The following is a 21967-nucleotide window of genomic DNA, read 5'->3' as shown; positions in this document are numbered from 1 at the left end:
AAAATGGAATTCACTAGAGACTTACCGGTTTTTGAATAAAAAACATTGTCATGGCTCCAAAGAAAGGCACATCTGTGATAAGAGGTTCCAGTATCACCCGTAATGTTCCATGTAACTGTGAAGAGAACAGAGGAGGGAAACCTCAGTTTGAAGGTAACGGCCAGGATGAACCTGAACTGCTGCCTCATTTTCAGAGATGCAGGGTCAAAGCACACAGATGGGACACAGAACTTCAGAGTTCTGGCCCTAACATCAAGACTCCATATCATAGGACACGTCTTCTCAAAACCCATTCTCTGTTGCCAGGGTCCCCCCACCGGCTCATCCGAGCAATGAATTCAGAGAGCATTTCTCTTCTAACTTCCATGGTAAGCTTGGGCTGGAACAACATCTACTTAGCTTGTAACGAGTTATGTTAAGAGGCAATCCAAAGTGAAATGCTTTTCACTGGCATTTAAAAAACAAACATCAAAACATTTCTGACTCTTCAGTGCTTTTGAAAAATGTATCCAAGTGACTTTGGACCCCAATCCCCATTTTCAGAAGTGATTGAAACTCAGGCTCCCAAATGTTTAAGTCACTTCTGAAAATGGGGCTTCGGTGCGTTTGAGAATTTTGCCCCTTACATTTTATAGAATTTTGTTTCCACAGAGTCAAAATTTGGAGCTTAAATGGATTTAAATCTACCCCAATAATACTGGGATTAACTATATGTGGGCACCACTGCCCTTTACTGGACAGAATCAGCACTTCTCCCCTGCGTGTCTGAGATCACACACTGCTAATGGCAAAAGCAGAGATTTTTGAAATAGATTGAAGGGTGTTCCTATGCTCCTTTGAAAAGCCCAGCCTCGGTGTAACTCTCATAGCACAGGGTCTCTGCTATGGACTGGGAGGTTCAATCTTCTCTCGCTACAGTCACTGTGAAGTTCCAAGAGGTTTAATATCATCTCACTATTTGATAGTGTTTTTGTCTGCAAATCTCAAAGTGCTTTCTAAAAGAGGCATTTTATACATGGGGAAACAGAGCCACAAGGCAGTGAAGCGACTTGTCCAAGCTCACCCAGCAGCAGCAACAGAACTGGGTGACCCAGGTCTCCTGACCCCCAGTCTCAGGCCCTACCCACATGGCCACGCTGCCTCAATATAAAATACAGCATCACATGAACATTTGCATTATACCCACCTGTATTCCTTTCACTCCTCCTTTAAACTTTGATACTTCCATGTGAATCTCGCAGTCCCCTACATAACTGAGAGAAAGTTTTCACATTATTCCAGTGTTTGCAATACCCACTTGAACAAAATGGAGTTGTAAAGAATAAGGAAAATGAGCATATCAACCCTAACATGATATTGCAGAACTGGATGAGCGTTATGAGGGTCCAAGGGAGTAGAGAAATAGCATGGTGCTCTCTCACAACCACTACGCACCAGACGACATGAGAACACACTCCGGTGCTGATGCAGAGTCCCACTGAAGTCACAATCACAGCCTAAAACACTATTTCACCTCTCTTGGCTCATATTGCACCTTTCATGTCATCACAGCAGGCTGGGCCAGAGATGCCAAATGCAGGGACAAAACAAAACAAAACAAAAAACTTAAAAATAACCCAGTGGTATTGAGGCTGATCCATAAGATAGATGATAGGTCAATTATGGGGCAGTTACCATGGGGAGTATCAGAGCCAGCATAAAATTCATTTGGAGTACAACAATTTTGGAAGTTGAGAATAACCTGAAAATAAAACTATTTTTTTAAAACACTGTTCACTGTAAGACTACAACTTCTTGATTTTTAAATCATGGCTGCCTTGCGCAGAGTGGTTTTCAAGTACACTACCAAGATTCCATTTATCCAGATTTTATTTATATATAACCAAAAAAAACACCCCTCCACCCCTCCCCAGAGGAGTAAAGTCCCTTCAGCAAAATTCACAAGATACTACAGGCTCTAGATAAATATTTTTTGGATTTATACACCCACAAGACAAAAGCACACAGCCAGTTTAAATCCTGATGAAATCTGAAAAGTGAACCAAAGAAAATTACAAAATGTATTTATCTGGGGGAAGGAAAGAAGAAAGAAACATTTACCTGATTAAGAAGTTTCTGCTATAAAAATTGAAAGCTCGAATGTTGTAGCATTGCAATTGTGTGCATCACCTTACAAGGTATACTGAAAGTTTTCTAGTAATGTGACTATCACTCAGCATTAAAAAAATAAAATTCTTAATACTGGTTAAAGTGATGCATTTCTACAAATATCAATCTTTAGGCTCTATTTTGCAATCCTTACTCAGGCAGAGCTCCCACTGACTTCACAAGGAGATGTCTAACTAAAGAGCCCAGAGGAAGGCCCAAAGCGGGCCCCTGAGTTTGCAATAAACCAACTAGGAACTTAAAGGCAGCTGTCAGTGGTATGCGATGCAGATGACACTGCTTTGGTATATAAAAATCCCTTCTCTTTCTGCAGAATCAGAAACTCTTCCAAACAGTTATTAATGCCTTTTATTTCTAGCAACGACTTTGCTGCAGAACTGTTTAATGTTCTCACAGAATATTCTTTCCTGAAAGAGATTTGTCTGACAAAAGTTCTAGGGCAAAATATTCAGCCCAATCTCTACCATCAGATTTTAATCATTGTTTAGGCTGTTCTAAATCAGTATTACATGGGGACTGCCACACCAAGTCAGAACAGAGGTCCACCTCATCCACTGCCCTGTCTCCAACAACGGCCAGTACCATATGCTTCAGAGGACAGTGCAACAAACTACACTATAGAGTGTTATGGCATGTCTTGCCCAAATAGGGAGTTTCTTCCTAATCTCCCTCAAAGATTGGTTTATACCCTGAAGCAGGAGGGTTGATAGCCCTCCAAAAAACCCTATTTTTAATCTTATCCATATGAATGTCTAATAGCTTGGAGGTAATGAGGGCCATGGGTTAATTAGGTGTTGTTCAAGAACAATTCTCTGCCTATTGAATAGGACAGCACAAGGATAAATGGCACGGCCTTTCTTGGGATACTACTGTTATTCACAGGCTATGAACGATGGTAGCATCACACTGGGAAACTAAAGGGGATGCATGACAGACTGACAATATCCTGAACATGCCTCACTGAATTACCTTAAAGTGTAAATTAAACCTCACGGAGTTAGGGTTTAATGCCTTCAGGGTACGTGGTATTAAAAATGGAATTGTGTATGTTGTGTTGTGGCACTGTAGCATCTATCCTCCCTACTAGAGAAGATGCATAATGAACTTCCTCCTTACCGATCTTCAAAGCCATCACCCCCAGAGAGATTCACATATATTGGTTCAAACTGGAGGCTCCAAAAGAGCAAGAGACAAAGAAATGACTTTTGGTTAAATAGTCTAAGTTTAAACTGGCTCAGGACCTTCTGATCCAGCAAACAGTCAGGTGCATGAAGGGCCCCCAATCCTTAGGGAAGGACAAGGCCTCATAAGAGTGGGTGCTGGTTCTGAGCTGAAGCTCGAACTTGTAACTGCAAAGAAACTCCTCTGGTGGGGAGATGCTTGGTGACCTTATTAGTACGTGTGTAGGATCTTTATTGTTTTAATAAGTCTTCTCTGTAAGGCTTTTTACCTTAAGAATAAAAAGTAGGCTTGCTTTGAAAGAACAGTGTGGAAACTTATAGCTGTAGCAATCACTCCATTACCAGTCCCTGAAGTGAAACAAGAAGGTAGATTCTCTGTAACTTGAAGTCTTTAAATCATGGTTTGAGGACTTCAGTAACTCAGCCAGATGTTAGGGGGTCTATTACAGGAGTGGGTGGGGAAGGTTCTGTGGCTTGCAGTCAGCAAGTGGTCAGACTAGATGATCATAATGGTCCTTTCTGGCCTTCAAGTCTATAAGCAAGGTTTGTTTAGACAGGCTGCCTTTGCTGGGAAATACACAGTGAAGGCAAGAAACTGCGCAGTCTGGACATACTGTGGTCAGAAGGCAATGAGATGTGTCTCCATCCAAGAGAGGCTACAGCTGGGAATCTGGAACCCTAAGACTGGGTACCCTTGTTGAACCAAGCAGCTGCCCTGAACTGGAACAGGCTAGTTTTAAGATATTCTATCTGTGGGCTTTTCACTTCAGGAGATAAAGAATTAACAGCATTGGGTGTTCAGGTGAAAGCACATCCTCCTTAGTAGAGTTTGTCAAAAAATTGTGAATTACCAAATCTTTTGCAAGGAAGTCTTTAAACCAGCTCCTAGACTGAGTGAAGTCTTTCAAGAAGTCTACATTTCACCATAAAAATTTCGATATATATTTTTCATAGAAAAATGAAGATGTTTATCAGCTCTATTCCCTACAATCCCTCAGCTGAACTGCTTAGAAATGAAGTGGCAGCCCATGCCAACTCTAAAGGGGATTCATTTATTGTACCTGAACTTCACCTCTCACTATTAGTTCGTCACTCACTGGAACTACAGTTTGTCAGTGTTGCTCTATAGTTTACATAGTGTATTTCCTGTCTGCAGACATGTGCATCTCTTCCTGTGTTTTGGAGGAGTTGAGTCTATGTCATATCCTGCGTGGTGTCAAAACTGGTTTGTTCAGTTAATAACAGATTATGCATTTGCTCGCTATGGTGTGGCTTTAGGCATTAGCTGAACAGCCACGTGCTCTTACTGTTGTGATCCCCATCCTGCCTCTCCCAAGCCTTGTCTACTCTTTTGCTTGACCTATCATGTGTGAGAAGCAAGACTGGAAGCTCTTCAGGGTAGCTGTTTATCCACACTGTGCTGCAAAAAATAAAATGCTTTCTCGATTTCCTTTTAAATTCTTGTGTGAACATTGTTTTCCTACAGTACCCATCAATAGACACAAACAAACCACAAACTAACAGACACCACTCCTCTCTTCCAGCAATCAGATAGGTTCACTGCACTTGTTGTATTTACCATACACCTACAATCCAGTGGCTGCAGAAGACTGACTCACAAGCGGGTTCGTGAATGAGAGAACCCATAGAATAAATTTGCTTTCTGATTGCATCACAGAAGGGTTTAATGCAACCAAGGACTCTACACATCCTTTGCTAGAAGATTACAAGACCTTCAACATTCTTTCCATGTAAATATCCTTCCTCTCAGAGAAGGACTTCGCAATCCTATAAACACCTGTCATCTGAGAATTGTAAGTGCTTTACAAACACTATTTACATCTTTCAATTTAGATGCCAGGTGGGTGAGCTTGTATTAATATATTTGACACCAGAGAAACTGGCAGAGAGGCAGCACTATTTGACCAAAAACTCATGAAGAGTCTGAAATGGTAGCCAGACTGGCTTCTACCACCATGCCCTAACCCAGGGGGTTCTCATCCTTTTTCTTCTTTCTGAGCCGCCCCCCACCCCATACCCAACATGCTACAAAAATTCCACAGCCCATTGGACCGTGCAACAACTATTTTTCTGCATATAAAAGCCAGGGCTAGCATTAGAAGGTAGCAAGCAGGGCAATTGCCCAGGCCCCATGCCACAGGGCGCCCCATGAAGATAAGTTGCTCAGGCTTCAGCACTGGGTGGCAAGGCTTCAGCCCCATGCAGTGGGGGTTTAGCTTTCTGCCCTGGGCCCCAGCAAGTCTAATGCCAAGCCTGCTTGGCAGCCCCCCTGAAACTTGCTTGTGGACCCCCAGTGGACCACAGACCACTGCTTTAATGATATGTGAGGTTCCCTTGGGTGAGCACATCCTAAATGGCCTTGAGCAGAAAGTTTGTGTCTACACTTCAAACACACATCCATGGCAGCAAGTTTCAGATGCCAGGTCAACTGATGGAAGCCTGCACCATGGGGCTAAAACCAGCAACGTAGATGTTTGTGTGCTGGCTGGAACCCAGTCTCAGAGACCTTCCCCTCCTCATTGGATTTGAAAGTCTGGGCTTGAGCCCAAGCCCGAACATCTACACGCTATCTTTTACCCCATGTTAACTGACCTGGCCTCACACCCGCTGCTGTGTAGACATACCCTTGGGCAAGCTTCTAAAAGAAGAATTTAGTTTAAGTGGTGCCACGACATCATCACTCAGCATATTACCCACACAGGGTTCACACACACCATACTCCAGCAAAGCAACAAACTTTTAAAGAAAGCAGGGTTATCGAAAGCCATTGAGATAACAAAGATTGGTTAGTATTCTGGAAGGCTGTATTCTTCTTGCAAAGAGATGAAGTAGCCAGGTGTACTGTAGCAACTAGGATACACATTAAATTTTTCCTCTAAACTGAGCTATGACACATGTAAGAGGGTTTTATAAAGGAAACAGCTATAAAATAGGGAAATAGCAAAAAAAAAAACAAAACAAAAACAATCCAGGAAGTTTCACTGGAAAGATATTACTATAGCATCAAACTAGATTAGCAGAATAGAAAGCAATCAAGTTCTATGACATTACTCCTGAAGGGAAACATCAATGTCTAATACACTGTTTCTCATGGGTACAGTCAATAGTTACAGTTTTGCAGCATCTTAAAACAACTGAAGGATTATCCTGAAGCAAAGCAGCTGCAGGATGTAAAGTGGCTGCACTTAAAAAGTTCCTTTTGTTTTGAAAGATCATCAGTTTGGAGAATACTGATGGAACCAGTAACCTCTCTGAAACTGAAAGATGCTTTAATTTGGTCTTTGGTTTATGCCAGTTAACTGCCACACACAGTGGACCAATAGAAGATAAAAATTTAACTCAGTGTTTTAGGAGCCAAAGACGGTTCCCCCCCTCAGTTATTTGACATTGTCAGGTGCTCCCTGGAAGAAGTTGCATCTTTTGATCACTTGCAGAAACCAGACTCCTCCTAAATGTAGTTTGAAAGTTCTATTATTTTGCAATCAACAAATAGGATCCATACATCTGACCTTTGAACTGGATAAATGATGGAACCCGACCCCAAACAAACAACAACAACAACAAAAAAAAAAAAACCCAAAAAACCCAAAACACTTTGTATGTAACTCAAAGAGCTGAGAGCAAGCAGTTTTTACCTAATGTTGTTTCTTCATTGCTTGAGCTGTTCTAAGATTGACCACAGCTTAAAGTATTTTAAGATTTGCTTTGATGTTTTAATCTGAACATTTAGGAAGAGTGGTTTGCTGGGAAGAGCAGGGTATTGGGAAAGAGGACCTTTGGGTTCCACTCCTGGCTCTGCCACAGATTTCATGCATGACCTGTGGGCAAGTTACAAGTTCTGTGCCTCAGTTTCCCCATCTGGTAAAAGGGTTGTATTATGTCTCAAGAACATGAGACACTAATTCATTATTTCTTATCAAATGCTTTGTGATACTCTGATGCTATGTAAATGCAAGCTATTATTAACAGACAATTTGAACAACATTTCTCAAGCATTTGTTTTTTCCTTTGGTAATTATGAGTAATATGAAGACCAGAAATTTAGTTATGGGTCACATTTGTCATCTGCTGAGTAGACACGAGTCACAGAGTTTTCTTTCTTAAAGGTAAACCACCAAAAAGCAATGCTTATTGTAAAGTTTAATAAGGGGTGGAAACAATAGCTAAGACAAGAAGTCCTTCCCCACCCAGGCTAGGAGTCAGGAAACTGCTTCTACTGCCAGTGATCATTGAGGGACACTGGCCAAGGCAGTCTCTGTACCCTAGCTGCCCCTGCGTAAAATTGGAATAATAATCCTACTTCACAGGGATGCTGCACAGCCAAAACAGTCTTTATAGGATGCTTCAAGATCGTCGGATGCTACCTAGACACAAGGCATCTTACATAACTGATGGCAGGGCCTGAGCAATAATTAAGAGAAAAAGAATGAGGTCATGCTAACTTTAGCTGCAGGAAACCATTATCCAAAGTGACAAGATAAAGGAGTCATGTTTGTTTATTTTTAAATTTGGACTCGGAGTCACTCATTCTTTAAACACTTACTACCCCATTAGTAACCCTGCTATTAGGCCAAATGACTGATAATTGTCCAGTCCTGAGACCTGAAAAAAAAAGAGTTCCCAAAGCCTTATGCCCATGCAGAGTTCCAGTGACTTGACTGAACTTTGCACGGGCGTAAGGTTCCACACACTTACCCTTTTCAAGGACCTGGGTTTGAAGTCTAAAGAGCATATAGATTGACAGCAAAATGTATAAATTCTGATCAGTCACTTGTGGATGGACTCTGAACCCAGAACTAAAGGGGGAAGGATATCAGACTACCATAGCGTTACCTACAGATTGATAACCATTCAAAAAAAGTAAAACATGCTACCCTTATTAGTAACCTCTTCAGACTGCGGACGTCTTAATCTTCTATTATTGTGACAGAATTGTTTAAAAACTGTGTCATGTATGTACCAAGTGTCATTGACCAAAAGGAAACAAAGTGAAAGGAAAGTAATTTAACCGGAGAAAAAGCAGCCATAGGGAACTATCACTAACAAGCAATGTCCAGCTGAACAAATATAAATTCAATTCTGAATATTAAGTACATAAGCTTTACGCATGTCTCAATCTGAAGGGCACTTCCTCTGCTAGGGACACAGTTATGTGCACAGACATCTTGCCTCCATAACAAGGAGCGCTAGAGTTAAGGCCAAGTTTCGTCTCCCTCTCAGTCTTTATTTCTATCTGGGATAGAATTTCTTTGAGGAAGAATTCGCCCCACACACGATCTCGAGTTGGAAGTAAGTTTGAGTGACATTGGTTCAGTTGTTTGAGAGACATGAACAGGAAAAAACTAGACACCAACACATTTCACCATGACATGCACACATGTTCTGACTAGAATGCTCTCTCTTCTTTGGAGTCATGCAAGACTGAAGCTAGAAACGTCCAACATTTGGATTATTTTCTAGTTCTGAGAGGGGGTTAGGGTCTGCAAGCAAAGGCAGAGGAACTGGTGCAGTTTTACTGAATGACGGGTTCCCGGCTATGAAATGGCCAGCCAAAGCAAACTACTCCACTGCATGTTGAAATGGTGTTCTATGGCAGTCTCTCCATGGCACTAGCTTGGGTACAGGGAGGGATATGGCCAGGGACCTGTCACTACAAGGACCAACTGATTAACACCTCCCCACCAGAGATGGGAAGCTCGGGGGTTACTGATGCTACTATAGTCAGAGGAGACGCATATGTGAGAGGGCAGAAGCTATGGCTGAAGGACAGAGACAGCTCTGATCACTTTCTCCAAGCAAACAGAATTTGTTGGCTTACAAGCACAGTTGATGGTTAAATCTTAAATCTCAAAACAGACCCAACAGTTGTGTATTTTGCCAATAAATATACATGTGGTTTCTGCTTATTTTCACTGGGGTCTGTTCCCAAGTCTGAACTCAGTTAAAAGGTAGGTTCTCATTGATTAACTGGCACACAATTCCATCTTAGAGCACCTGTGCTGAACCTTGGAGAGACACTGAACCAAACTCCTGTCTGACCACCAGTCACTGGCTTCTTATGAACACAGATGAGAAATCCCACACACAACCATGCTAAGATTAATCAATTTTGCGTTTAGTCGATCAGATTCAGACCTATGCGTCTGCAATTTTTCACATTGGAATATAATGGAGAAGTCTCTCCTTTTTATTACCAGCTCTGACAGTGCAGGAAAATTAGCAAGCTAGTCTGAATTCATAGGTAACAACGGAAGCATTCCATCACCAGCATTCTTTGGGGTGCATAACTGGATAGGCTGGCTTTTCTATCCACCTGAATCCACCCTTCTTCACCAGGAAGATTTTTTTCTTATGTTAAGAGATGAACTCACAAATAACTTCAGTGAGAGACGAGGATGATTGCACATTCCATCCTAGCAGAGAACACCCTATTTACAATAGAGCTCTACCTGTCAGCAATATCCAACTGATACCCATTTTCTTAGCTTTTTTCATGCATCCTGGGGCAACACAGCCAAGGGGCAAAAACCAACATTGGTCACTGTGCTGCTTCTCATCACCACCATGTGCATTACTTCCTAAAGCAATTGTCCAGTGCATCTGATGCACAGCTTTTTTGCAGAAACAAAAGCCAATACATTACCTATTTTTAGAGCAGTTGGGTGCACTGCACTGTCCAGGACACACAAGACAAGCCTGAATAGATAAGCTTTGCTGGGTGATCCCATGACAGCTCAGTTCACTTATGTTTTGGTCAATATGATGGTGTAGGACCTGGTTCAGCAATGCTGAAAGGCTTCATGGAAGAAGCATGTCTTGAAGAGGGACCTGGATAAGGAGAGGGGTGGCTAACTAGGGCACAAGATGGAGACTGTTCCAGGATAAAGATGCCTATCTTAAAAAGGACAACTGCATGAGTTGAAGGATTCAGACAGAGCAGGGAAAGGAGGCTTAAGAGCCGCAGGAGAGGGAGGAGCGATGTAAGCAGCAGCGATACCCTGCAGAGCCTTAAAGGCAGACAGGAAACCTTGACCTTGTTGTGCAAGGCACAGAGACAAACATATGAACACAGACTTGCTAAATGTCCTCAAAATGGTCTGACTGTAACAGAGGGAATTCTACAAATTGTTACATCAGAGAGCATGTTGTAACATTGCCAGTCTTGCTATAAGAGTAAACAGCATGGAATTTTACAGGTTACTAAGGGAGATGCACTTTTCCTATTAGTTTGGGTGAGGTTTTCCACAGAGACACAATGTAAAGGCAGACGCAGTTCGTGTCTGATTGATGCTACCATCCACATCACTACATGTTCTTTGGTGCATACTGCCGTTGTGGCATTACCATGCAGGAAAGCAGCTTTCATTAGGTGCCTATCACCCTGCAGAAGTTACAAAAATGTAGGCATTCACAAGAAAACATTTTCTTGTAGGACCCTACCCCTTCAACGTAACTGCGGAAGGAGCTTAAGTTTGAGCTACTAACAAAACAAAAATAATCTCATTAAAGACAGCCACTCTAGGACTGAAGGGTAGAAAATGTTGTCCCTGTATTTTAAAAAAGCTCTATGGGTGATCCTCTGCTCAATGTGGAGGTTAAAAAAAGCAAGTAAGATGTTGCATTGCATAAGGAACGGGTGATGAAGAATATTGTTACAATGCCTTCCTACAGACAAATCAAACCAATGGAACGGCCTCATCTGGAATACCAATCACCTCATTTCAAAGAGGATATTGCAGAATTAGAGGGGAGGAGAATAAGGAAGATGAGAATAATCCAGGGCCTGGAAAGACTCAGATGAAGAGATTGAAAAGACTAGGATTGTTTTCCTTAGAAAGGGGATGAACAGAATAATGAATGGTACAGAGATGGTGGATTAGGAACTTCAGTCGTCATTCTCCACCCCGCCCCACCAAATCTCATAACAAAAGAGCAAGGGGACACTCCAAGGGACGGGGGGGAATTCAAAGCCAATCAAAAGGAAATTTCTCTCTACATAACATATGATTTGCTGGGAGTTCCACAGTTTTCATCTTTTTAAATTCTTGTCCTCAGTGACATCCTTTAAATTGGAATTGGATATTTTTATGGACAGCAAGAATATCCAGCAATGTTATAATTAAAGATAATAAAAAGTTGTGGATGGGACATTTGGCTTAGTCCCCGAAGCATAAAGCTTATCTCTACCTAGTATAAGTCAGGAGGAGACCTACTGTGGGTGCCAGATTATTCCACACCTGCCTACTACAGGGTTCATACTTCCTTCTGAAGCAACACGCACTGGACAGTTACCTAGGAATATAGCAAGTGCTTTAGTGGATCAGAGCGGAGACTAGACAAATCTCAGCTCTGAACCACTAGAGCACTTGCTATATTCCTAGGTAACTGCTTGAAGAGCAGCAAAAGTTTGATATGAATAATTCAATATTACCTTATCTGCAAGTCCAGGATCACTTGTCTACTACCAATTTCCTTAGTATAAGTCTTTACTCCATTGATTTTAGGGCACTGAAAGAATAGAGACACATACAAGATATAGCACAGTTAACATCTTTTAAAATAGGGGCAACTGAAGACTTCTACTTGCTTTATTCAAGCCGGTACATTCTTCCATGAAAAGGTTACCTGTTAATATTTTAAAACTAGTGAGTGATCTGGAAACATTGGCTCAATTAAAAAAAAAAAAGTTTATAAGGCAGATGTAGCACAAACTTGAGAAGTGAAATATTTACTAAACAAGTTGGGGGTGGGGGCTGGTGCACTTTTCTTACCCTTGATTTTCTCAAAAATCTGGGGTGAGTCGCCCAGCCAGACCTAGAAGCATGGCAGCCTCAAACGTGCAGTACCCTCTGGCTCTACTATTCTGCAAGATCAGTACATGGAGCCCAAGTCCTGCTGGGTGATCTTGACCATCTCAGACACAAGCCTGGTTCCAGATGAGCGATGCTACATTTCAAGACTCAAAGAAACCCCTTTAAATTTGTAACAAAGGGATGACATACAGGGATGCTGATAAGAGGTTCACCTCCGTTGCCAAGCATCAGTCATATGTCATGCCAGGCTAGGGTTACAACCCCTTCCCAGTGACTGTATCTGGCTTTGAGGGACACCTTCTTCCTTTTTGGTTAAATAAGGGCTTATTTAAAAGCCAAGGAAACTGAAAACAGGATGACTCCAATAGAATAGAGAGCCGATGGCAGCTGGATTAGGACCCATGAGGGTAGATTTCTAGTATTATGGAAATGAAGGAACTGTATGCTAGAATCCCAGCATTCACCTATTCCCCGTTTTGGGAGCAAAGCAGAAAAAAGGATCTGTCTGTAACACCTTCCTAGTCACTTCACCTACCTTTTCTCCAAAGTGGATTTTGGTGAAAGTACATGTTTTCAGGTGCACATTCTTGGCTCTGATCTTCGGTTCAATTTTTTCTTTAAATGTTTTTTCCATGACTGTCCCAAAGTACGGCCAGGCCTGCAAAAGGACCTACAGAAAGCACAAAAACACAGTGAGGATTCTTTATACAGGATGCATCGAGTTAAAAGAAAAATTTAACTCCATGCTGTACAACACATATGGCTATTAGCCACTCTACTTTGTAATAAAATCTGTTTTTATTCACACCTTCAAGAGAACTTGTTCCAGTTTCTGAGATGATGGATTTAAAAAAAAAAAAAAAATTTAAACACATTCTGGTTGTGGCAGATGTAATGGACACGACAGCCTTGAGACTATCCTATCAACTTTGTAAATGTTCTTTGTATTTTTATGGGCTAGGGATTGTATTCTGGCTCTATGGAGGAGTTACAGGAGTTCCCTGCAGGAACTGGGGGATGATTAATGCAAATCCCTGGACAGGTAACCAGCCTGGAGAAGCCTTACCTGAGGCAGGGGGGAGGGGCACACCACAGAGATGGATTTTAGTTGGAGAACTCTGGCAAACAAAAAAAGACTGAAAACCGACCACCCTGAAATAGGAGTGGGAGGAGTGATGTGTGTGGCTCTGACCATGTCGAAGCACTAGTGTGACACACTGACGGGGGGGGCAGGTGTCAGACCTTCAGCACTGTATCCGTGTGGAAGATAGGCGACACCCTGGTGATTGAAGATCTGCATATAAGCTGTTCGCTGTTGTAAGATACCTTTTTCTCTGTAATGCTTTTGTTCTGAATATATAGTACTTTGCTTTACAAAGGGTAGCCAGTCATTGATTACCCTGTCATTGCCCTTGAGAGGCCAGAGCTGCAAATGCCAAGTTAAAATTCCAACCTGCTGTGCATTACAGGAGGAATCACAACCTAAATCCCTACTCTAGAAGGAGGGCACTGTGGGACTCTGACCTGAGAAAGACGACAGCTAGAGGCCTGAGATTTAAGGGGGGGGTGTCTCAAGGAGGCCACAAAGGGGTCAGAGGTGCAGTTACTTCAGGAACTATAACACTATTAACCCATCAGAAGGGTAGCCGTGTTTGCTGCTTTTACAGATCCAGACTAAGAGTTCTGTGGCACCTTATAGACTAACTGACGTATTGGAGCATGAGCTTTTGTGGGTGAATACCCACTTCGTCAAATGCATGTCATGCTCCAATATGTTTGTTAGTCTATAAGGTGCCACAGGACTCTTTACTATTAACCTAGATATGTGAGTCCTGCCTTGAACATGGTAATTTTCCTGAACCAGGAGCTTTGTTTCAGAGCAAAGCTTCCACACCTGATTAAGGATTGGTGGTGCCCAACATGAGACACCTGACAAGGTACTTCAGAAGATCAGTGTCTGGAAACTTCTGAGGCTGAAGATCTGGCCTCTTTGAGGTGCCTCATATTGGGCACCTTAAAAAAAAAAAGCCAGCCACAAACACACACACCAACAACTCCATTTCTGAAAGTTTTGGCCTTGTTCTATTTCTAAGAGTTCCTATTAACACAACAAACAAACAAGACAGTTCTTCTCCCATAAGAGCTGGAAATTCAGACTGGATGAGACAATAATAAAGGGTGACAATGTAAGGGGGGTGGGGTGGGGACAGGTGTGCAGTAGGGGCAGGGAAGATCACAAGATGAATTACAGATTTAAAAATTTTATTAAAGTAAAGTAAATGCTTGAAATGAAATATACACAGGTTGAGAGGGAAGGTACTCTACATCTGGGATCAGGCTTGGGTTATGGGGGGTCACAGATACCGTTTGCAAGGATGAAAAGATACATACATAATATATCGCATAACCCGCATAGACCCAGATTGGGGTACAAGGGTTTTTTAAAGTGTCAGTGAATAAGTGGGTTCGGGTTCGCCCCCCATGGAATGAATAAGGGGTCCAAGTCAGTATTGGTGGAGCGGATAGGTACATGGATGGGCTGCGTCCCTTGGTCTCTCAGGGAAGGAAGTGGGTTATTTCCCTGGTTGGCTGTCTCAATAGTACACAAGTATGTTAGTTCCTAGTCTTTAGATTTTAAAGCAGCAGCTATAGTGCAGGGGTTAAAGGAAGGCTGAGTTTTAAGGAGGGTTTTCTTATATTCAGTAAGCATTCTGGAGTCATGTTTGCCAGGAGAGAAGGCACAGCCCTTATTAAGGAGACAAGCACTCAGCTCAGATTGAATCAGAGCAGAGGCATGCCACTAAAAACAAACATGTTCAGATACAGCTCCATTTACACCCTCTCACCTTGTTGAGCCATTCCACCCGTTCAACATCAGGAAAGTGGACCTAGTGGCAAAGAAAAATAAAGTGGTTACATCACGCATTACACATAACTATGCAGCTTTATGCGAGAGCTGCTGGGATGTTGAAACAGAGCTCAGGTTTGGAGGCATGCAGTCCATCACCACAGTGTCCCATGTGTCTTCTTATACACTGTTACTTCTGAAGTGACATGAATTCAAAACAGCTTCGACAAATTGGAGAATTGGTTTGAAATCAACAAGAAGAAATGCAATAAAGACAAGTGCAAAGTACGACACTTAAGCAAAAAACCCAAATGCACAAATACAAGTTGGGGAATAACTGACTAGGCAGTAATATTGTTGAAAAGAATCTAAGGTTATAGGGATCACAAACTGAATACAAGTCAACAACATGGTGCAGTGGCAAAAAAGACTAATTCTGGAGTGTATTAGGAGTTTCAGATGTAAAACATGGGTGAGAAAAAAAAGTGTCATGCTCTACTTGGCACTGGTGATGCCTAGCAGGAGTATTGTGTCCAGTTCCGGACAAACTGGAGTCAAGAGGAGAGCTACAAAAGTGACATGAGGCAAGGTCCAAAACACAACAAACACCACACAAACCAAAACACCAGGATGGATTAAAAACAAACAAAACCCCTTGATTTTGGGAAAATAAATTATTTTTTTTTAAAAATTAAATCTCTTTAAAAATAAACCTGTTGAAAATTAAATCTGAATTTAATATAAAGTGTTAAAAGCTTATGTATCAAACATTTAAGATTTAATAAAACATTGTATATGCTGTTGTGTGTTTAGAATGGTAAATGGAATTTAATGAAGGTTAATACAAATCTAATAAGCAATATATCATTCACCATTTTCTAACATACTAAAATATACAATTCTGAAAATATTAAGCCACATAATTGCATATACACACACACACACACACACACACACCCCGCGTACCCTCCTAGATAGTCAAAAAAAGGGTACCAAATCTAGTGTAAAAAGCTCTATTTGGCTGATATAACTATTAAAATATGTTGATTTATAACTAATGAGAATGTACCCTTCTTGAAAAAAGTAGTACAAATGGAAAAGTTGATTAAAAATAGATTGAAGTCAAGGCTTTTCACTTGATTTAAATGACAGACTTAAATCAATCCACCCTGAAAAAAACTGGGTGGTTTCTAAAAACAGGTTTGACAAAACCTGTCAAGGACGGGCTAGAATAGATTTACCTGGTTCTGCCTTGGTGCAGGGGGCTGGACTTGACTTCTCAAGGTCCTTTCCAGCCCTACATTTCTAGGATTCTGTATACACACCACATAGCCTCTGGGCCCACTTCCATGATTAATGTGAAAATCCCATAGCACCAACAAAGCAGCATTAGCAAAAAGAGTTCCCTTCCCCTCTTCATTACGCAACGGGAAACTGAGGAACTAAACTAGCTGTGATCAGAATAGGGCCACAGTATATTGAGAGAGAGACTCAGTTCCATTTACAAACTGCAAAGTAAATGTCTGAATCAGCCCATTGCCATGGTGGGAACAATAAACACTATCTGAAAAATTGCAAGTTGTGACACATGGCCAGCATGGGTTAAGCATCCTGCAGGATAAGTGACCCAAATTCAACCTCTAGGGACATTTTAGATTATAGATGTAAACACTCCCTCCCCCTAAACAAAAAAAAACAAAAACCACACACACACACATACATTTTGTTAGAGGCTCAATGTAACCAAAGGGTTCCTGTCTACGTTGCATTCTATTAATTCAGAGATCAAAAAGATCTTAACATTTAAATGAACAGTAAAAATAGTGGTAATCACTGTATTAATCTCTTTGAAATGTACAGCACAACACCTGTGAATGGTGGAAAACAGGCAATTGCCTTATGTTACTCCCTGTAGCTAATTACTGGTGATGCTTAGGAAATAGGTCTACAAAGTCTCCATGATTGCCTATTGTTCACCTAAGGACTCTGAGCTGTCAAGAGAAGGCCTGGAACTGTATAAAGGTGTCTTGAGTTCTGATCCTTTTTATGTAAGATCTGCTTAATGCTTTATGCAGGGGAAGCTTGAGATCTCCAATCCCATTTGGATCACCATGAATATGAACATTGGACTATAACCTATGGACCAGTACTGAAAGAACTCTTTGCAACTACAGAGTTCACCATCTCTACTACAAATCTGATCTCAGAACTGTACTCATGTCTGTATGTATATGATCTTTTAACCAATATTCTTTTTTAAATAAATTTTAGTTTAGTTAGTAAGAATTGGCTGTAAGCGTGTATCTGGGTAAGGTCTGAAATATTAATTAATCTGGGAGGTAAAGTGTCTGATCCTTTGGGATTGGTAGAACTTTCTTCCATGGTGAAGATTTTCAGTAATTCTCATCATATTTGACTTGTTGTCTGGGTGGAGGCCTAAGGCTGGGTTGCTTTAAATTAACTGTGTTTTGGCTCCTGAGTAATCAATAAGGTATTATAGATGCTGTTTGAGGCTAGCTTGGTGGATCTAAGTACTGGAATGACCACCAGCTTTGGGGATTGTCTGACTCACTCTTTGCAGTTTGCCCTAATTAAGTAGTCTTGGTGTGGGCCCCTGGGACCGCAGTCACACAAGTATAAAAACCATACATTTTTACACTCTTTAATATCCATGCTTCAGAGCTTTAAAGATGTTACCTGACTAACTCAGGCAGTAAAAAAAAACAAAAAACAAACAAACAAAACACAAACCATCACAAATGAGAAGTCTATTGAGTAGCCTGGATTTGTGCAAAAAACTCCCTTGCAGCATTTTCTCTCATAACCTGCTTCAGAAGTCAGCATTTATAACAGTCAAGTTTAATGGAAATTCACCAAGAATAAGCAATGTTAGAAGGTTAGGGACAAACAGGAAACCCTTAGTTAAAAATCTCCTTTTAAACAAAGTCTATCTGTCAGGTGTTCAGCTCTCAGGCCCACATCTTATACCACCTCCCCTCAGCACCATTCAGGGTGGGGATGGTGATATACTGGGGAAGGGGAAGAACAGGACAGCATATTTTTCCCTTGACAAAGTAGCCAAGCCATTCCCATATTTCTGCTGCCACCTTCTTTAAAAGGTGGAGGCAATTTTCTTCCCTGCAGGAAAGAGACAGCATCCCACTCTAAAGCCAATTACAGTTATCTTCAATAGAAAGAAAACCTGTTTTCATAGAATACATAAAAAAAAGGGAAAGAACCACAGAACAAGACAGGCACAAAGCTAGTATTGCAAAGCATGGAAATACCAGCTACAGTACAGATGAACAATGCTTGCCTCTCAACCTAAAAAGACTGATCTGGTCTTTTTTTAGCTTATCAGTTCAGAGAGTTTTAGCCTATGTCTCAATCCTTCTCATATGTACCCCAGACACATACGGCCTGAAAAGGAAGTGCCTAGCCAATTGAACATATAGTACCCCATTGCGGAGGGTGTCCCATTGGAGAACAGAGAATGGCTTGGACAAATGCAGTTCATTTGACACAATTAAGTTGGCTTCTCATTGTTTTAGTTTCCATTCTGAAGACTCACAAGCATACTAACACGTACGTAATTCAAGTCTCTGTTCTACCCTCTCCCCCTCCCCCCACTCCCAATAGCACCAAAAACCACTCACTCTTAGGGAAGATGATGAAAAAGTGGTTTGCCAAAGAGACTAACAAGATTATGCAGTCTGTCATCTCGTTACCATTCAAATGCACACAGCCACCAATATCAGGCTGTCATACAGACAACAGAACATTGAACTTCCCAAGATTTACAGAGTGCCATTCATATGGGATGGCAAGACACCACTCTCACCAAAGCCAAGGAAATCAGCAAAAAGAAAAACTTGGGTGAGCAGAGAAATGTGTATTCCCACTTACAGGTTTGGCCAGAAATCTATGTCAGTTTTCAAAAAGGAAGGCACTTACAGCCTCTGAAAGACTTCTGCCTTCACTAGTGATGCTCTAGAGTAGATACTTTGCATTGACTAGCGATGCTCCAAAATGCACTGCTGTGGGACATCATAAATATCCTGCATTTCAAGTGAACCCAGAAGAGCCAGTGGACTTCAGATGCTATAAGCAAGATATGTTAACTTGCTTTCTTGAATAATTCTGCACTAGAAGTCTGGTTCCCCTCACCCCTTGCCACCAGAGCTTTAGCAACGGCCTTCACGCATATTTTGCCATTCTCTCACTGTGCTTTACAGATTCTCCTGAGATGTTCCTTGCTTCCGATTGCTTTCTGAGCATGCCAGTTGTTCTCATAGAATGAATTAAGCAATAGTATTATGAAACACGAGCACTGGTTCCTCAGTATGGCCCTGCAGTGCTGAGCACAAGTCCCGAGGTTGTGGTGAAGTGGAGGCACACAGCCATGGCAAATAGAGAACTAGTTTTACTGGGATCACTTTTCCCGGCATCTCACTCTGCTAGCCCAGGGACTGCCAGGGAAGAAGTTTATGACTGTTTCCACACAGCCAGTGGGACAGTTTTCAGCTGTAACCAAACCATGTCATCATCATGAAATCAACTCTTAAACTAACACTTGCTGCAGTTAAGGCAGCAGCTCCAGTGGCTGCCCAGCAAGCACGGCCAACTCCCTCAGCAGCTCTCACCACTCAAATGGGATGCTGCAAAACTCTACCTGCAGAGAAGGAGGGCACCCAAAAGGAGGAAGAATGGAGTGAAGCCCCTCTAGGGAGCGTGATACAAAACAGAAGCAGATGTGGTAACGAAAGGGAAGAGGTGCCTGCCCTGCAAGGCCCCACATGAGCACTGGGGCTTACCAAGGCTACGATCCTGAGGTACTGTTTGAAACATATTACACTGAAGCACTCTAGGGAACAAATGCACTCAATGCTAAACCAGGGGCTCATTAACAAGGATACAGAGCTTTAAAAAAAAAAATCATAATAAAAATTAAAGACAATCTTAGTTATATAGGAATGTTGGGACGTGAAATCTTTTCGTTATACTATGAAAGAGGAAGCCCTGAAAAACCTTGATACCTACATAACTAAAAAATTGCTGAAAATACCTCTCCCACCAAAATTTAATTAATAAACCCAGAAGAACAGAAGCCCTGGGTACCAGGTAGTGGTCAGGTTACTTTAATTCTACTCGTGCAGCTATTGAGAGTTTCTGTATCATGCTGCAGGATAGGCTTGTCTCACAAATAAATCTTTGTTAATTTTGCTAGTGAAGGCAGGTGTCTAGTTATCAATCTGTAGGAAGTGATGTGTAGAATTAAACCAGGTTCTTTCAAAAACCAGCAGCATACCTTGAACTGAATCTCCTGGACAAGGATGGATATTCAGCCACAGTCAATCACATGCCAAGTTCTGATGATGTAGCTGGGGTTGGTCCTGCAAGAGGGGGTGCAGCTCAGCACCCCCACCTTAAAAATAGCCCAGTACAGTGGCACTAGAACAATGTTTAAGTCCTGACTTGCTGCTTACATCACCATCATGCCACCTGGAACAGTGCACTGCATTTGACGTTAAGATTAGAATGCACATGCAAGAACTGGAATCAGAATTTTCTACAGATTTCCCGCTTTCAAGATTTCCAGCAATTTGGCCTGATGCTTTCTTTTCTAATTAAGCCTGAAGAGTTCAATGAAAGGAACTTGGATTTGTCTGTATTTCAATGAATGGGTGTTGAAGATCTTGAAATGCAGTTTATTCAGTTAACAACCTTAGAATTGTGGGCATCGAAGTTTGGAGATCTGCAGAGTGCCCTTGAAGCTACCGAGAAAGATCATGAGGTCTCTATTCTGACCTGCTGGACATCCCTGCCAGTGAAATTTAACTGTCTGAAGAAAATTGCATTTGCAATGCTTTCAGCATTTGGATCCATATACACTTGTGTGAACAGATATTTTTACACATGAAATCTGTCCTCTGTCTCTCTCGGAACCTGTTAACAACTGATTACTCAGAAGCCTGTGTGCAGCTTAAAGTATTCAAATATGCGCCAGACATTGGAAAACTCAGCAAGGAAAAACAAGGGCAAGGCTCACACGAAACTGACAAGATCTGCATTTAGTTTTAAATGAAGCTTCTTAAGCATTTTAAAAACAACATTATTTACTTTACATATAACAATAGTTTAGTTATATATTATAGACTTATAGAAAGATACCTTCTAAAAAAACCTTGAAATGTATTACTGGCACATGAAACCTTAAATCAGAGTGAATAAATGAAGACTCGCACACCACTTCTGAAAGGTTGCTGACCCCTGCATTAAAGAGTGTGAGGTGCTCAGATGTTATTGAAGTCATACAACTACCTAAAATAAACTGATTAGCAGGCTATTGGTGCATACCTCAGATGCACTGTGGGGCAAGGCTGAAGGTAGAATTCTCCTGTTAACACAGAAGTGCAGTTTTATTAGGTTGCTTAATATGAAACATGTTTTCAAAGTTACAATTAAAAAAAAATCCTTCATCCTCCCCCCCAGCTTGAGCTCATGTATCACATTGGGTTGCTGCTATAGCCTTTTACAAGAAAAAGTTTACATTTACAAAGATTTCAAGTGGCCATTGCCCCACGCCACCAATATTACTGAAGGCTAACAAACAACTTGAATCCCATGAAAATCTCCACTTTAAAGAGCAGAGATCTTAACTACACCTGGATCCTCCAGTAGCTGCAAGCAGAAGAACATGTCTTTCTCCATTTTCTCACAGCACAGTACGGTGTCCAGGCTAAATCCTGTCCCTAATTAACTCAGGGTATGGTTACACTTGGAGGTGTGCAGCGCTAGGAGTTACAGCTGTGTTTGTACAGCTGTGTAGGGACAGCGCTGCAGTGTGGCCACACTGACAGCTACCAGCGCTGCAGTGTGGCCACATTTGCAGCATTTGCAGCGCTGTTGGGAGTGGTGCATTGTGGGCAGCTATCCCA

At 41.6% G+C, this 21967-nt stretch overlaps 1 protein-coding gene across 1 annotated transcript in view; it reads right to left on the bottom strand.

The window, feature by feature from the left end:
* ESYT3 (extended synaptotagmin 3) overlaps positions 1 to 21967 on the bottom strand; it is a 64374-nt gene that overhangs the window by 32357 nt on the left and 10050 nt on the right. The window contains exons 2-6 of the mRNA XM_032794007.2: positions 15028 to 15069; positions 12717 to 12851; positions 11800 to 11876; positions 1187 to 1253; positions 26 to 115 (exon numbers count right to left, since the gene is read on the bottom strand). Coding sequence (XP_032649898.1) covers positions 26 to 115; positions 1187 to 1253; positions 11800 to 11876; positions 12717 to 12851; positions 15028 to 15069 — 411 coding nt within the window. The remainder of the gene's footprint in view (positions 1 to 25; positions 116 to 1186; positions 1254 to 11799; positions 11877 to 12716; positions 12852 to 15027; positions 15070 to 21967) is intronic.

This window comes from Chelonoidis abingdonii, chromosome 10 (assembly GCF_003597395.2).
Source record: "Chelonoidis abingdonii isolate Lonesome George chromosome 10, CheloAbing_2.0, whole genome shotgun sequence".
Taxonomy (NCBI): Eukaryota; Metazoa; Chordata; order Testudines; family Testudinidae; genus Chelonoidis; species Chelonoidis abingdonii.
Note: the sequence above shows the minus strand (reverse complement) of the source record. Positions and strands in the feature narration are given on the sequence as shown.